The 16,951-nt window shown below is 37.8% G+C and overlaps 4 protein-coding genes across 6 annotated transcripts; 1 reads left to right on the forward strand and 3 right to left on the reverse strand.

The window, feature by feature from the left end:
• Positions 1–138: 138 nt before the first annotated feature.
• Positions 139–4,895, reverse strand: LOC110811215 (serine/threonine protein phosphatase 2A 57 kDa regulatory subunit B' beta isoform-like). 3 transcript variants are annotated; one of them, XR_015814239.1, is made up of 3 exons: positions 3,309–4,895; positions 746–1,152; positions 139–466 (listed from the first exon to the last, which is right to left on the reverse strand). XR_015814239.1 is itself a non-coding variant. In XM_022037636.2 (2 exons), exons 1-2 carry the CDS (start codon positions 4,479–4,481, stop codon positions 829–831), a joined length of 1,497 nt encoding a protein of 498 aa, XP_021893328.2. In that variant the 5' UTR covers positions 4,482–4,895; the 3' UTR covers positions 568–828. The 3 variants fall into 3 exon arrangements, 1 of the variants encoding a protein (XP_021893328.2); XR_015814238.1 differs by having other exon boundaries at positions 139–541; XM_022037636.2 differs by lacking the exon at positions 139–466 and having other exon boundaries at positions 568–1,152.
• A 499-nt stretch (positions 4,896–5,394) lies between these two features.
• Positions 5,395–7,799, reverse strand: LOC110811269 (protein NUCLEAR FUSION DEFECTIVE 4-like). Its single transcript, XM_022037697.2, has one exon. The coding sequence runs from the start codon at positions 7,549–7,551 to the stop codon at positions 5,764–5,766; it is 1,788 nt and encodes a 595-aa protein (XP_021893389.2). The 5' UTR covers positions 7,552–7,799; the 3' UTR covers positions 5,395–5,763.
• A 1,358-nt stretch (positions 7,800–9,157) lies between these two features.
• On the forward strand, positions 9,158–12,363 carry LOC110811232 (uncharacterized). Its single transcript, XM_022037652.2, has 13 exons — positions 9,158–9,692; positions 9,785–9,922; positions 10,073–10,154; positions 10,250–10,326; positions 10,429–10,544; positions 10,636–10,744; positions 10,830–10,946; positions 11,032–11,123; positions 11,201–11,267; positions 11,345–11,426; positions 11,525–11,616; positions 11,702–11,845; positions 11,971–12,363. The coding sequence occupies exons 1-13, from the start codon at positions 9,492–9,494 to the stop codon at positions 12,115–12,117; spliced, it is 1,464 nt and encodes a 487-aa protein (XP_021893344.2). The 5' UTR covers positions 9,158–9,491; the 3' UTR covers positions 12,118–12,363.
• Positions 12,364–13,047: 684 nt separating this feature from the next.
• On the reverse strand, positions 13,048–16,649 carry ACR10 (ACT-like superfamily protein). The gene is made up of 6 exons (XM_022037701.2): positions 16,288–16,649; positions 15,749–15,967; positions 15,286–15,391; positions 14,669–15,005; positions 14,030–14,314; positions 13,048–13,614 (listed from the first exon to the last, which is right to left on the reverse strand). Exons 1-6 carry the CDS (start codon positions 16,439–16,441, stop codon positions 13,477–13,479), a joined length of 1,239 nt encoding a protein of 412 aa, XP_021893393.1. The 5' UTR covers positions 16,442–16,649; the 3' UTR covers positions 13,048–13,476.
• Between the last annotated feature and the right edge of the window lie 302 nt (positions 16,650–16,951).

The raw sequence follows: 16,951 nt of genomic DNA on the forward strand, positions 1-16,951 counted from the left end.
CTCGACAACTACCAATTCATCTGAAAGTTCTTAATAAAATTTAACTCTCTTGAAAAAGCAAATCAATGCCAGGCTTTCCCTATACTAAAAAAAATAACATAATCCAACTTCTCTTACTTTTTGAAACAAAAAAACACATCTTTCAACAGCTCGCCCCATGATTATAAAAATAACAAAAGCACCAGTTATTTCAAGACACTGAAGTTGAATATTTACAAATATTAAGAAGCCAAAAGCTTTGAGTTATAAGCAAACTTCATCTCCTTGAACATTCTTCAGCATTAGATTGACGGGTCTCTGAAACAGCATCAATGATTCCACATATACTTCAATCTCAATAACTACGGGCAATGCTTTTATTAGAACACTTTTTTTCTCACACAACCATTCTTAAGCCTCCGCCCATACCTACCACCTTTTGCAGCAACACAGCAAAGCCTGCCTTCCTCAATAACATTCCTTGCATCTGGTAAAAAGGTCCAGTTTTTTGAGATATTCAAAACTAATGAAACTTCGGACTTCCCTGTATGGATAATAACCCCTAAAGACGAAAGAAATACAAAGACATTTTTCACAAATCATTCTTAATCTGCAGCATATTACTAACAAATTCCATACAAATTAAATTACATTTATCTTGCGCTTTCTGCTATCTCCAATAATGATGGAATTTGAGATCAAAAAAATAAAAGGAGAGAAGAATAAGTTGGAAAAAAAAAAAAAACAAAATAAAAAGAAAGAATACCACCAAAATGGGAAGGATTACGTCCTGTCAACCCCCATCTATCTGACTGTTTGTCATGGATGATCCAACCCTGAGTAATCAAATTAGACAGTGACCATGTCCTCTCCTCCTTTCCTTGCTGCTACATCTGCAAGTTTCTTCCATGTCAATTCTCTCTGTTCTTCCACCTCCTTGGCCCTGGCCTCTTTCTCTGCAAACTCCCTCTGACACTCATCAAAAAGCTCAGTGTCCATTTCCAAAAACATTTTTCTAACATTGAGAGTGAGTCCATGAACTGCCTGGTTCCAATGACTCTGAATATTCCTCTCTAATGCCTCGAAAATGAGTGGCAATATGACAGACCTGTTCTGGGCGATTAAGCTCACTATGTGTTCATTATTCCACAAAAAGAGGGCTCGCTCTGAAACCTGCAATACAAAGTTAAAAATAACCTAAGGAAAGCCTTTGAATAAATTTAGAAATTGACAAATGGGACTTGTATCCTGCTGGCTTCATCCATCCACCAATTCTTTTCTTTTCTTTTTTTTCTTGAAAGAAAAATCCATCCACCAATTCTAGAATGCAGATAATGCACAATATTAAATCTCCATCAAGTGACCTGAGATCAATTGGTAAAAATCTACAAACCCTTAGGGTCACCAAGAAAGAAAAATCTAACCAATTGAACTAAACTTTGATTCCTAACAACTCAAAGATTTAGATATAAAAAGAAAATTATTAATATTTTCTCCATGGAATATAGCCAGCACCATATAGGTGGCAGCCATGCCCAATATCAGACCGTTCAGGCTCAAATAGTAACCTCAGTCAAAATCAAAGTCAAGCCAAAGAAGCCTGAAAAATGTTTATTTAGCTAACAAGCCGAATTCAAGCATAAAATTGTTCAGATCAAAGTTCACAGACATTCTTTTATCATATATTTATATAACATTTTTAGAATAGACTGATATCTTAAGTTAATTATGCTAAATATTTATATATAATTTAAAGATATAAATATATATATTATTTATATACTTTAATTTTTTAGTTATTTAAAAGAGAAGTCTAAATGTGCACCTTAATGAGCATAATTGAGCTTGATTACGTCTCTCTTTCAAGCTCCTTCAAGCTTGAGTTTTGATAAAGCTCTGCTTTTTACCAAGCTTTCATCACACCAAGTCCTAATTTTGTCTCTCTATAGACGAAGCGAACTCAAGTCCAAACTGAACCTCGACAAAATCTTTAAGCCAATTCAAGTCCAATATATTTGAACAAACAGAAGATGTATCACTTTGGATTGTGAAAATTCCAAACAACAACTGACCACGAAAGTTCTTGCAATATTAGTTGCTCAGAGTTTAGTTTATCAAATGTTATGTCTAACCATCCTGCCTAATGCCAAACTAAGCAAGCCACTGAATTCTCAAACAATGGTTCATCTACAAGAAATCATGTCAAGGGGCATATAATAGGTTCTAACACATTAACAAATCACAGTGCCTTATTCATATAGCCACATTCACATAGTTGTCTTGCTGGCATGTGCACCAAACATCAAATCTTGCCATCTCAAAAACAGATTTACCTACTATGTCCGGATTCCAATTTTTAACGATCATATCAACCCCACAAACCACTTAACAATTCACTTTGCCTAAAGTCAGTATAAGCAATTGAACATTAAGAATCATCAACTTCAGGGAAAATTAGGCCTGGTTAATTTTTTTATAGAAATTTAATAGTAGATATCAAGTGGACAGAATACAAGAGGAAAAAAAGAATGGTCCAAGCAATATTCCCTTGGCGACTCTATGACTAGTAATGAAGAACTACTGACACATTTTTATAGAAGATGATGATGGCAACAAAAAATACACGTACCGATGTGCAAAAGACGCAGCCCTCAAGTGTTAAACAAGATATTTTCCTCAGTTAATATTTTTATTCTTTTCCGTCTGACAGAAGAGTGTTTTAGTGAGCATCATGCGAAAAATCATAACTAATGCCAAAATAAAAGGAGAGTCAACAACTCTATGTCACTTGCATAGCTGGACTGGGATAGCAAAAACAAAACAGTACGTTGGAAGACCTAAATCTCAGATTGCGGAAAAGAGTACTACTTTGAAAACAGATAAAATAAAAATAAGCATGGGCTATTAGTTTGCTATGAATTTATTTACAACAGCCGCCAATTACAGTATAATGTGTTACTTAACTTCTTCATACGGTAAAAATTTATCTGTCAACAGAGGTGCAATCACAATGAAACATTATAGAAAAATCAAAGTCCAGATAAAGCAAAGAAGCAAGAAGCACATCTGGATTACATGATCGGACAAAGTACCATTGCACAGATAGATTAATTTAAGGTAGGAATCATCAACCGCCATTGAAACTCAAAAAATATAATACAAACTAATCATCAGCCATTTACAGTAAAGTTCCATGTTCCGCAAATTAAAAGGTGCAAAATGGTGATCAACCAATTATTGCAAAAACTCCATAATTCCTTATTTATCCAACGAACTTGGGTCTTTTACCATGTAATCAAAATAATATGGAAAAATATTCAGTCCCAAACCTGAAAATGAGAGCTATTAAGGCAGCGGGCTATCTGTCTGAAGAGAGGAACCATGCAGCGCTGGAATTCTGCAGACTGTGTTGTCTCTAGCACCTCTTCAAGTTCTCCAAGAAAGAGAACTTCCTTCTGACAGTTGGTAACAGGCCAATATTTCAACAATCCCCTAATCACAGTATCAGCAAGCTTGTAATCCTTCTCAACAAACTGAACGATGCAGTAAGACAGTTGCTGATGATACAAAGCAACGGGTTTGGGTTTATGCAGTGGTATCAATGCCCGGACAAGAAATAACTTGTGCTCCTCTTTCATTGGCAAGGCAAACCCATTTATAATACTCCCCAGAATCTCCAACAGCTCTCCGATCCCACTGTGCCTCTCTGTCTCGTATATAAACCGATAAAAGATGTTGTTAATTGCCTTTCTAATAAACGGCCGGTGCACCATGAACTTCCCATAAATCCTGTGAAGAATTGTCTTCAAGTACTCCCTTTCTCTCTGTTCTTCTGAATCAAACAAGTCAAGAAGTTTCAACACGAAGGAATGATCAATATACCTCTTGGCGACCTTTGTGTCGGTATCGGACGACACCACATATCTCAAGAGAAGCTCGTAGACGAGCTGCAAATGCGGCCAAGAGGGCTCCAAATACGTCTCTTCCTCCTCTGGATCTGTGGCTTCCTGGCCCGTGTTCTCATGGGATGCCGGTGGCAGACAACGAAAGATGTTAGCCGAAACCATCTTTATCATCTCCTCTTGGCAAGTCTCGGTGATCTTACCCGACCCGGATTGGATAAAATCCACAAGTTCCAAGAGGGTCTGCCTCTTAATCTCCTTCTCGCGAACATTCTTCAACGTATCAGAGAAATCCAACTGAAAGCAACAAATCTGCAGCTTCCGCAAGAACAGATTTTGCCTCTCTGACACGGGCACGTCACGGAATAAAGGAAGAGGCTCCATGGAGCCCATGGGCGGAGGCGGTGGGGTCGCAACCGCCCCGGTGGCGGCAGAATTTGGAGCAGGGGCTGCACGAGAGGAATGGTTGACCACTAGATTAGAACCAAGTCCCGACCCGGCATTACGGCTCCCCGGCGGACCGAAGCCGTAAAGAGAGGGGTCGTTAGCATCCGATTTCGAGGGCTTGCGGTGCCCTCCCCTTATGATCTTCTTTAACATCGAGAGACCAAAAGGGAAGCGAAATTTATCCCGATGGATCCTCCTACAGTAACCCCTAGGTTTTGGTCGGAAATGAACTATAAGGATGAGGGAAGGATGAGCCGGGGTGGGTGTAATGGGGAGCTTCGATGGATCCGCATGCACGGACAGTAACCCTAAAATTGGATCAAAAGTTTAATGTAACTTTCTGGTCGTCGTTTGGTTTTTAAAAATATTATCGCAGAGGAAATGAAATTTGGCGGGGGATCGAGAAATTGATCGAAATTGGAAAGTTAAGATAGATGGGAAGGAGGAGACAGTAGAAGTAGATCACCGGAATACGGTTTCCGGCGATCAAATCCACTGAGCGACAGAACCTAGGAGAGAGAGGAGGATTGTAAAAAGAGAGAGTGAGGTGCAAAAGAGTTAGGATAATTAAGGAAAGAAGAAAAGCTTAAAACGGATAATTAAAAAAATAAAATAAAAATAAAATTCACTTAAAACTGATTAATTAAATTAATGTTTGAATAATTTATATTTGATGATTTTTTTATTTTTTGGTGGGAGAATAAATATAGATAATGGTTGGTAGCTTCCAATCATTAATTAACAAATTCCACCTGGTAAATTTCTATTTCTAATTTTAAAACTTAATTACAAATAAAAATCTTATAAACTAATCAGATAATAATTACCTTAAATTTATCAGAATATACCAAGTCTCATTGTCTTTATTTTAGTAGTTAAATCATGATTATATACGGACTTGATAATATAAATGTAATCCAACTTTTAATAATAAATTTACTCCCATTGTTTAAATAATTAAAGTTAGGCTAATCCAAATGGGAAAAGTCAGAGATTTCTGAAAGTCATTTGATTTTTTTTTTTTTTTTTGAAAAAAAATATATATATATATGTGAGGACAGCAAGGTATTAAAATAAAAATATGATTGATTTATATAAATAAGGAATTGATAGGAAGGAAAATAAAATAATAATAATAATAATAATAATCTTTGACTTTTCGTACTTCCCTTCTTCCCTCCATTTCACTTTTTTTTTTTTTTTGTTTTTTTGTCAACACTTCCTCTGTAACCTACAACCCTCCTCATCTCAAATGTTACAAACAAATAGATAACAACTGATTCGTCGTCTCCAATGGGTTGGGCCTGACACCACCGCACTCCCTTTGGTGGGAGTTGGATCCAATCCACTGAATTTGTTCGCTTACTCGATGACATGTCATGGTGGAACCGGCAGCTTCGGCCCAACTTTCAACTCCACCTCACTGCTTCTTCCATTAACCACCCCCTGTACTCATCTCTTCTGCTTTTCCCTCTCGTCTGAATTTTCTGTATATATCGCCTTTGTAAAATTCTCTGCTTCTCACTACCAGAATTGAAGAAACAACGCACCCAATCAATGTCGCCCCCGTGATGATCATAAAAGCCATCCTGTAACACTCAACGCCTCTGCAGCTCATTTCCTTCCCGTCTCCTTTTCCAACTACACCCAAACCCCTCCTCTGCTTCAACGCTTCTCTGTCGTACAAACGACCAGCCACCATCACGTTCAGTACGTATGACCCAACTGGGCTGGCCACACCTCCCATGTTGTAGAGGGTGGAGTAGTACTTGAGTCCGAATATCTCCGATATGATTGCAAAGACCAACGGCCATTGGGCTCCGAAGCAGAACCCGATGATAACCGACGCCAAGTAGAGAGAATTCGGTGCGGCGAAAGCGATGAGAAGATGACCGACGCAAGAGAAAAGAAGGACGAAAGTGAAAAGCAGAGGACGAGGGATCTTGTACTTGGTCAGCAACATTTCAGAGACAAAACCAGAAACTACTCGGCCGAGGTAGTTCCATATGCTCACCAGCGAGATAAAGGTGGTGATGCTTCTCTTGTGGTAGCCTAAGGCGTTGCCAATCTGACCCAGGTTGTCGATTGCCGTCAACGTGCCACCAGCGCCGCAGGCTGTAGCTACAAAGAGAATTAACATGTCAACGCTAAAGACTGCTTGCAAAATCGTGTGGTCGTCGCCTCTGTTTGGTGGCTTGAAAATGTTGTCCGTGCACGACACTTGCTTATTCTCTGAACTCGACGGAGCTGAGGCGGCAGGTGGTAAATCCGATATCTCGACCCGGAGGGATGTTTCTTGTGGTGCTATCTCAAGAGCAGACGGCTCTCTTGTGACTACCATGAGCCTAGGAAGGTCACGCAAGGTCAAGGAATGTCTCTTGCCTTCCCGGATGTTGAATTCTTCTTTTGTCACTACAGCTAGAGGTAAAAGGAGTAGCACAATAACAAGCGAAGCGCTCCCTATGTAGGCAATTCTGGTGAAAGTGAAGCTGTTTTGTAGGATGATTACAGCCATGAGAAATCCAGCAAGACCAAGAGAAACATAGAGGATTTTGTAGAAAACCTTGAGTTCATAGTGATGAGGCTGGCGAACGCCCTTTATAATCCGAATAGTCGGAAGGAAAATAAAAGAAACAGCGGAAGGAAGCCAAGCAATGAACAAGATAAGAGCTTCAGAGTCGTCATCTCCGTAGAAAGCATGGTATAATTGTGTTATGATTGCGCCGCTTAACCCAACAAACCCCTTTAACAATCCCAAAACGCTTCCTCTGTTCTCCGGGAAGTTGTTGACACAAGTGACAAGAGCTCCAGTATTGGCAAAAGACTGTGAATTTGCCCCTACACATATATAAATACACATTTGCCATACCTTTGGCTGGGGAATGCGGCGGGTGACGGCGAGCCAGATGAGGATATAGCCAGAGAAGTTCATGAGTGCCCCGATGGAGAGGACGACCCATGGCGGTGTGACTTCATTGATGAGACCTGACAGGACGCCTACATTGGCGCCCAGGTCCTTGAAGAAACTTAAGAGGTTGAGAGTGGTTTGGTCATAACCCAGTGAGGTTTTGATGTCATTTGAGTAGAGACCAAACATGTAGGTGGCACCAGAAACTGCCATGATCAACAGTGAAGCAAAGACCATGAACCACCGCCCAGTAATCACTTGGACTCCCAAGCTCCTCATCTCTTTCCACCGGCCACCAGAATTAGCCACCGCCATATATGTATATATATATATATATATTTTTTTTTTCTTTTTAATTTTCTATTGAGTGTTCTTGCTGGGATTCTGGGTAATCTAGTGATTGTAACTAGAATGGTTAGCTTGGTCATATGTGGGAGGAGGCACACGTTTATATAGACAAGGTTCTTAGAGTTGGATTAAATTGCATTTGGGTCCTCAGAAGGCTGGCTAGCTTTCTTTCCGAGGAAGCAACAACAACACACACAGTAGAATCTCACAACAATAATATTTGATCATTTTTTGTAAAATTTCATTATTAAGTGGGGATTAATAATTTTCATTTCCAAATTATTTACTTTATTTGGAGATCAATAATTTCATTATTAAGTTACTAACAGTGTGATTTTAATGTTTATGTAAAATTTTATAATCATGCTTATGTTTTAGACATTGGTAACTATCGCATATCACAATATAAATAAGTTGATATATATATATATATTTTAATATTTTTACAAGTTAATGAACATGAAACAAGATTATTAATTTGCAAGCAAGTGTCACCGGCCAGCCCAGAAGTTTGTGTTAAATACTCAAAGAAAAAGCAAACGTAGTATGTGGTGAAGAAAAGAAATCAAACACGTTTGTGGCTTCTACAGAACAAAACCAAAACTAAGAACAAGAAGATCAAGATTTGCTTCAAAGTATTACGTATGTTGAATTTTCTTCTCTATCAACTTTAAGATTCTATTGGCATATATATACGTGTATGCATTACGTCACAGGCTATACGCAATGTATATATATGTATGTACACACATGCAAAGTTGATTGGAATTCGAGTATGATACGAATTCGTAATCAGCATCTGATGCTAAAACCTCTTTTTTTTTTTTTCTTTCTCTTAATCTTTTATTTGGGTATGGTGTTCGTAGTTCCAACTTTGAATGTCTAAAGAAGAGACCACCTACAATTGGGGATTCCTTTTCTGTGGGTTTCTCCATTCCACACGCTAACTTCAATTCACGATTAAATTTAAAACATGATATTAAGTGGAATAATATTTTTATTTACTGATTTTAATACTTTCAAAATTACCCTATATTTTTCTTTATTTATATACATTGTATATATTTTTTAGCCGTCTCAACCTCAACCTGCGCAGATAATATTTTAATTTATTATATACACCTAGATAATTAACCATGCATATACATGCACACACACACGCGGACACTAATATTAGTTGCAGGCTGCGGATGCATGCCGGCTATGTAAATTGTCTCAAAAGAGAATATACAGAGGCACAGCATATATGCTGAAGATAGGTTTCTCTCTGATTGAATGATGAGTTAATCTTTACGTCTTTCGCTGTTGACTGTTAATTTGTAAGTTGGTTAGTAATCAAGCTTAATGAGTGGACGCCAATATTATTATTGTTATATATATATGTGTGTGTGTGTGTGTACCTGCAATTAAATGAGCTCCTAGATTAGCTGTTTGTGTTGTCAAAGACCGTAACTGTTACAAGGTTGATATTGGTAACTTCAAAGTAAATAATATATCGTGAGGAATCAAAGTAGTCAAACCAAGAATCCAAAACACAGGAGATTGATGGAAGATTCAATTAATTATAAATTAGTGGACAAAAACGTTGATCAGTCCACTCATTCAGAAAGCTTTCGTTGTGACAAGCACAGACCACCCAACTAAGAAACAAAACATTGTTCATTTTTAATTTGGTTTGCTGCAGTCATTCATCATCCATCTATTTGTCTCATTTCGACCGTCACTTTGGTTGGTCTACAAAGAAATGTGCCGGCAGCTTGGTTCAAGAAATTGTCTCACTTCTTGAATGCTACCTCATCTACATTGATTACATTATATATAAAACATATACATATATACATATATGTATAGAGAGAGAGAGAAAGAGAGTCATAAAGAAACTTAGCATTTTCCCCTGAGGTACAGGTATGGCGGATCCGAAGAGAATGGAAGAAGGTTTAGGGCATGGCCCTGAAGATGAAAGCAAAGTAGTTGCCAAAGTTGAGGAGAAGAGCTCTGGTGTTATTGTTTGTGATCAAATACAAAAGAACGCAGAGGAGCAGCCGTTGCTGAAGCCGAAGACCAAGAGGGTTGCAACCTTGGATGCATTTAGAGGTCTTACTATAGTGGTTAGTTCCTTCCAAATAATAGTTGTATGGTTGTGTGGTTAGAAATAAACTTTTTTTTACTATATAATAACGATGGTGGGTATATATTTTAGTTAATGATATTAGTAGATAATGCTGGGGAAGCTTATCCGCGAATCGATCACTCGCCATGGAACGGCTGCACATTGGCTGACTTTGTCATGCCCTTCTTCCTCTTCATTGTTGGGGTTGCAATTGCTCTAGCTCTCAAGGTCCTGCAACTTCTCTTTTTCTTTTTCTCCTGCTGTTTAATGTGGTTATTTACTCTTATGACTAATTAAAGACATATATACTACATATATAAAGACAATGTCAATATATTTAACATGTATGTTTTAATTTCATAATCCATGAATCTGCAGAAAATCCCGAAGATGAAGGATGCCATAAAGAAGATAATTTTAAGAACATTAAAACTTTTATTTTGGGGGGTTTTGTTGCAAGGTAATTTTCATAATATGCCATTTTCTCCTTAATTATAATGAGCATGGGTAATGTTGTTTTTCTGGTGAGTAAAAAATTAAATGGAATTGATGCAGGAGGGTACTCACACGCCCCTAACGAGCTTGCTTATGGTGTCGACATGAAACAAATCCGTTGGTGTGGCATCCTCCAGGTCTTTCACTCACCTCGCAAATTCTTCACTCATTCATAAAATAATAATTTCTAACATTCTTAAGTTGAAGACTTTATTTTCTGTATGTATATATATGTGCAGAGAATAGCATTGGTGTACTTGTTTGTAGCTCTAATAGAGACCCTGACCACGAAGAGCAGACCGACTATTCTGAAGCCGGGACACTTATCCATCTTCACTGCATATAAATGGCAATGGTACTTGAATCCATTTACGTAATAAGCTAGCTTTACCCTCCGTAATCATCATTCATAGACTATAGTCGAAGCTTGTGTATCTGGAAACCAGGGTTGGTGGGTTTATCGCATTTCTCATCTACATCATCACAAGCTATTCGCTGTATGTCCCAGACTGGAGTTTTATGGTACATGGCGACGATGAATCCAAGCGCTACACCGTACGTGCTTCATTGTCAATCAATGTCCTACTTGCAGATACACCATTTTTCTTCTCTTACTATTTTTTTTTTTATTTTTGTTTAGGTGAAATGTGGAATGAGAGGACACTTGGGACCAGCCTGCAATGCTGTTGGTTACGTGGACAGACAGGTCTGGGGAGTTAATCATCTCTACTCATACCCTGTTTGGGCTCGCCTAAAGGTTACGAATTATTACTTTTAAGTTTTGGTTTGATGAAAATCAGTTTTTAGTTTCTCTGATCAATTCTGGAACAATCAATTTGCAGGCGTGCACTCTTTCTTCTCCAGCTTCTGGTCCTTTCCGTGAAGATGCTCCAGTCTGGTGTCGAGGCCCATTTGAACCAGAAGGCTTGTTGAGGTCGGTCTGTTTATTGATCAGCATTCCATTCAACATTGAACAAAATCTAAGATTCAATTGTTTTCTCGTTTAATTAGCACAATTTCGGCTATCCTCTCTGGCACAATTGGCATCCACTACGGACACGTTTTGATTCATTTCAAGGTTAGCAAATCCAAAATTTGCAGTGTTGAAAGCCATAATTTGTTGTTTAATGAAAATGAGGAAGATGGTTTTTGCAGGGCCATTCTGAGAGGCTTAAGCAATGGGTGTCTTTGGCCATTGGCTTTACTGTTTTAGCCTTCATTCTTCATTTCTCTGGTGGTCAGATTCTTTCTTTTTTATCATTATACATTTATATATGCATGTTTCCATGCGAACTTTTCTTAACATTACAAAACCTTTTCCTTCTTTTGCTGCAGCTATTCCTATTAACAAGCAGCTTTACAGCATCAGCTATGTCTGTCTCACAGCTGGAGCTGCAGGAATTGTGTTCTCTGTATTCTACCTACTGGTATACATATGTACCGCCAAACTAGTTATTTCATAACTAAAAATACCACAACCACTGAACTTTTAATTTTATGAACGATGGGCAGATTGATGTGTGGGGAATAAGGCTTCCATTTCTATTCTTAGAATGGATAGGGATGAATGCCATGCTGGTGTTTGTGCTCGGTGCACAAGGTATTCTTGAAGGATTTATAAATGGCTGGTTTTATATCTCCCCAAATAACACACTTGTAAGTACATATAAAAAGCCTCTTCTTTTTTTCTCTTCTCTCCTGGTGAATTAAATTCATAGACCTTGTTGTTTACTACCACTACTCTTGATGAAAAGCCATCTAATTGTGCATATAATGATCAGGTACATTGGATTCAGAAACATGTTTTCGTCAATGTTTGGAAGTCTCAGAGGCTAGGGACATTGCTGTATGTGATTTTTGCCCAGATTACATTTTATGCAGTACTCAGTGGCGTCCTCCACAAACTGGGCATATACTGGAAGCTATGATACATACATTCTGTGGCAGCAAAAAAAGAAACCACTTGTAGTATTATAGACATATTACCCTTATTTTCTTGTTTAGTTTGTCCAATTCTTCTGAAACTTGAATCCCACTGCTTTTTCTCTCGTACAGTAAAAGTAAAAGTAGAATAGTTGAAGAAATATAAGATAAAGAGGAAAAGTAGTTACATTTTTATATATCAAAGGAAAAGAAATTAAAGACTTGAGTTTAAAAATTAATATTTCCCACTGGAGAAATTAGAAAAATAGTTTTAAATTTTTTAAAATAATGTAAACATGGAGAATTTGAAGGAGACCAAAATAGAAGTGATGGATATGGATAAGATTCACGTGAGAAAAATCCAAAAGAAGAGACATGGATATAAAAGATGCATATGTTTATAATACTACATAAATAGTTTTGAAAATAAAAAGAGAAACAGAAATTTGTGTCTGCCACATTGGTAGTCACAGGGGATGTCCGCCTACCCTCTTGCAACTTCCCCTTCCTCAACTCTACATCATCAGAAAAAGAAGAAGATACCTAACCATGTGCTTCATGTATAAAGCCGTCTCATCTGAAAAACAAAATATCTTTCCCAAACTATATATACACACACAAATATCTTGCTATCAATTCAGATATTTTGTGTCCAAATATGTAACATCCTAGTGTTTTGTTTCTTTAGCAGTCGGAGCTCTGTGAAACAAGAACCACCAAACAGGTTATTGGCATACAAATTGATTCCCGGCAATGACAAGGAAAAGATAATAAGAAACAGTTCAGCCCACAGAAACATCATCCCCATAAAACTAAGGGGGACATCACACACCAAAATTCGAAGTAAACATTGAATTTGTTACCAGGTAGACTATTTCCCACCGGCCATTGCATTTCCCACAAAACCTCAAGAAAATAAATTTTGAAGAGATGGATGAAGCAAACAACAGTTTATCATGTCTCTTGCATTATACCTCTAATATACACAAATCTTCTTCACAATCCCTCCTACAGAACAACTTATAATTCGGGATCGTGAAATCCTTGAAAGTTTTCTGCCACAGGCTCTACATACAGAGTTTATGTACATTGGATATCTGCACTAGGGATCCTCACATCGCCAATATACCACCCAAACGTTTACCACGATAACTCATTCATTAGTGATTCACTCCATATCTTCCTCTGAAATGGAGTTTTTCAAGCTATATAAACCCATTTGAGGTTTTCTTCTTTCACCACCTTGCTGCCCGATTGTTCTAAAATGTTAGTAAAGAGTTGAGGCTCCTATTGCCATATGACTTTACATAAACTGCCTGAAGAAGTATACTTTACAGGACAAGGAAACGTCTCCACTTATACAATCACTCCCAACCCATTAGTGTCTTCCACACTTCTTTCTCAATTTTGCTTCTTGGGAGAGACAAGCCATCCCCTTCATCAAGTAACACCCTGTAAACTTCCCATTCTCGACCTCCAATCATGTGCCGATCAATTTCAGCCTGCAAAATAAAAACCACAACTTCAACCATCGTCGGAGAAAGCCCAGAAGGGGAAATGTATTAACCTTGCTTGAACAGAAATAATATGTTGGAAAAAAAATAAAAAGATGTTGTATAAGCATAACTTTAGATCATTTAATCATTATGAATTCATAAGGTAAAGATGGCACATAATGCAAATATGCATAATCAAAATCAGCAAACAACTCTGTCATCAAATTTGCTACATCATTCCACACTCCATGCAATTATTCTAACTAGTAGATGAAACCAACATAACATACATCTCAATCTCACAATTTTACCAAACAAATTCTACTTTCTATTGTTAAACTAATTTATCATATAACCAGAAATTGTAGAAAGGATAATGAAAGACTGTTTAAGTCCATTAGCAATCAGATAAAGGCATTACCGAAAATATGCAAATGTCAAGCTTCTTGAGAGTGAGTGTGATGTCATAGAAAACAAGAGGCCTCCCTTTGTCAGATAATTCCACAGGATTTGCAACCAGAAGTTCTGTATCAGGACCACGGCTAGCTACAGCTACTCTGAGAGGACGCTCAAGTTCCATATGCAGACGAGAAGATAGAGAATTCTGCTTGTTAGGGTCAATTATCTTCTTTCCATCAGCTTGCATGATGAACAAGTCAATCTCACAGTTCCTTCGTTGTTTTATAGAAAAGCGCCCATAGGAAATCTGGTTAAGCAAAAAGATTCGGGATATCAGACCATTAACTCCGTAACTTAGTTCCAGAGTACTTCTACCAAATTAAAGGCCACATTTTCTTGGCCAGTTTGCCATTTTCAGATGTATCATAATTATTAAAAATTTTGGGGCTTCCAAAATTTTGAAATTGAAATTTGACAACCAAACATGTAGACATTTGCATCACAAGTGAAGAGTTGATGATTTTTGCATGCAAATGACATACTTGCAACAAATAACAATCCCCTTCCGAGGATAAAATAACAAGAGAGGGAAAACTAGCATCATCTAAACTAAGACCCGTGCACAATAACCACTGAATTTCTATAGGTGAAAGTAGGATACCTGAATGTTGTAATCCTTTAGAGTTCTCATTATGTCATACAGAAGGGCTTTATGATCTTCACAAACAATTTGGACAAGAGTGTGAGCTGGACTAAGTGAGTTGTCCATTCCGACTGAGATATTGCTGGTAGTTAGTGATTCACTTGGGGGTCCATTAGGAATTTCTGAGCAGAACATGCTTTCCGTTATTGCAGATGGAAGAAAGGAAGATGCCTGTGAACATGCCGTAATATCAGAACCAACCATTTCAATGTCACAACTTATCATCGCATCCCCTGTAACACCTCTTAAATGGGCATATGTATCCTCCCGTCTCTTGTTCGTATGTAGAAGTCCTCTGATCAAGGTACAACAATTAAAAGTTAAGATTGACTTTTGGAACATTAACATGTTTTTTAAAAGAGAGATGCTATGGACGTTAACTGGATTAACAAAAGCTTACAGATTAAGTATGTGTTTATTTCAAGTTAATTCAGTAAACCTCTAAAAACCAGAATACATATAACATAGCTAAGGCCGTATGCAATAAAAATTCAGTCTCAGATAATACGGCTCTAAAACCAATCATAGAAGGTTAGCAAGACACGGTTATAACATGAAAAAGAAGGTAGGCAAACCTGGTGTCTGTAATGAAGAAGAGATCCATGACTCTCCCATCCGGGGTGGTTGATACCTTCACTTTCTTTATGTTGAGCTCAAGCTCACTAAGAACACTGGTTACATCTGACAAGAGCGAAACATCAAATAGCAATTATAGGTATACAGTTCGGTTTACATTTTAGTATAAAAAATTCTCAAACAAAAACTTGATAGAAAATAGAGAATCAGATAATTTTGCCTCTCTATACGCAAGGAACAAATGAGAGAGGACCAGTCCATCCATTGGTATGTGATGATTGGAACGATATGCTACATGGGGATGATAGTTTCGCTCAGAGAGTGAGAACCAGTAACATAATCCAATACTACACCCATAGACATGCATAGGAAAGTCAAAATTGGAAAGGAGATCAACAGAGCATAAGGCAGAATGAAATCCCGCACACACCACACGGCTTTTGAGACATGAAAGTAGCTTACCATGTAAAAGCCCTTTTCGATCATAACAACAGAACTTCAAGAGGAATACATCAGGAGGCTTGGGAGACTGCAATTCTGCGCGGTAATAGAATATCCCAGAAGTTGAAGAACAAGAAGGGCATGCCTCTACTAACCTCATCTTCATTAGACCCCATCTGGTTGTTGATTTGCCAATCACCCAAAACACTATGTAGCACCATTTTCCATCCGTGGATACATCTTCAAAGAATCAAAACCACAAACACCCATCACTCTACCCTCAAATATAAAAATTTTACACTTGTATTCTAAAAATTTCCCAGCTTTGCAAACTGGAAAATCCATTCCTCGTACAAAAATTTTCCCACGCCCCAATTACACATCCCCTGTTTGGCAAACTTGAAGATTAATTTTATACGTGATGTCTTATTGAAAATTAATTTTACCCTCATGATGCTGTAGCAAAAGGATGCAAAAAAAAAAAAAAAAATCGAAAACTCTCAACTGGTACGGTATTTTCCGAGTGAGCAAAAGAGAGTTAGAGAGGGAATAAAAGTTACCTCCTCTGACAATGCTCAAACCAAAGAAGAGCAAGATGCGGCACAAGTCACAGCCGAGGCCAGTTTTATCAGGGCAGTTAACAGTGATAACACTGGGGTCACCTTCTTTCTCAGATTCCCGGATGATGACAACGTCGTCGTATAGAATACCCATAGCGGATTCTGTTTTGGGAGAAGGAAAAAAAAAGAAAAGAAAAAGGAAGAAGAGAAGAAAAGATTAAAAGTTTGAGAGTGGGTGGGGAGTTATTTTGTTGTTCTATAACAAGGAAACAGAGGGTTGAAGTTGAAACAGATAAAAAGAGAGAATCAGTGTGGTCTCCCTTCTGATTCACTTGTTGCTGTTGTTGTTTCCTTGTCCAAAGGATGTATTTTTATTTTTTAAAATTTTGGTGTTGAAGGGTGGGGGGGGTGATCTGACCGAATATCTAAACGCGAGATTAACACTTGTTTAAAATATCGTATCGTATTTTTTGTTTGGATTAATGGGGGGGAAAAAAAGCTTATTTAGCTCTATTTATGAGAAAAGAACAATGGCAGGAAAGTTGACGTGGTCCAAGAATTTTTGGACTTTCTAAAATAACAATTGTGACACGATATCGTTTACGGACACATCGGAGCTCCCTCATCTCGCGATAAATTGACCGACTCAGAGCACGTGTGCTAT

The sequence above is a fragment of the Carica papaya genome, chromosome 8, assembly GCF_054855325.1.
Source record: "Carica papaya isolate Zhongbai chromosome 8, ASM5485532v1, whole genome shotgun sequence".
NCBI lineage: Eukaryota > Viridiplantae > Streptophyta > Magnoliopsida > Brassicales > Caricaceae > Carica > Carica papaya.

What these genes read in the sequence shown, in the direction of transcription:
- LOC110811232 (XM_022037652.2), top strand. Translation starts at nt 9,492, where the DNA reads ATGGCGGATCCGAAGAGAATGGAAGAAGGTTTAGGGCATGGCCCTGAA. An exon ending in CTGTTTGGGCTCGCCTAAAG is followed by an intron (nt 10,947 to 11,031) that starts GTTACGAATTAT and finishes ATCAATTTGCAG; the next exon opens with GCGTGCACTCTTTCTTCTCC. An exon ending in ACGTTTTGATTCATTTCAAG is followed by an intron (nt 11,268 to 11,344) that starts GTTAGCAAATCC and finishes TGGTTTTTGCAG; the next exon opens with GGCCATTCTGAGAGGCTTAA.
- ACR10 (XM_022037701.2), bottom strand. Translation starts at nt 16,441, where the DNA reads ATGGGTATTCTATACGACGACGTTGTCATCATCCGGGAATCTGAGAAA. An exon ending in TTTGAGCATTGTCAGAGGAG is followed by an intron (nt 15,968 to 16,287) that starts GTAACTTTTATT and finishes GATTCTTTGAAG; the next exon opens with ATGTATCCACGGATGGAAAA. An exon ending in TTCTTCATTACAGACACCAG is followed by an intron (nt 15,006 to 15,285) that starts GTTTGCCTACCT and finishes TACCTTGATCAG; the next exon opens with AGGACTTCTACATACGAACA.
- LOC110811269 (XM_022037697.2), bottom strand. Translation starts at nt 7,551, where the DNA reads ATGGCGGTGGCTAATTCTGGTGGCCGGTGGAAAGAGATGAGGAGCTTG.
- LOC110811215 (XM_022037636.2), bottom strand. Translation starts at nt 4,481, where the DNA reads ATGTTAAAGAAGATCATAAGGGGAGGGCACCGCAAGCCCTCGAAATCG. An exon ending in TTAATAGCTCTCATTTTCAG is followed by an intron (nt 1,153 to 3,308) that starts GTTTGGGACTGA and finishes TTTGTATTGCAG; the next exon opens with GTTTCAGAGCGAGCCCTCTT.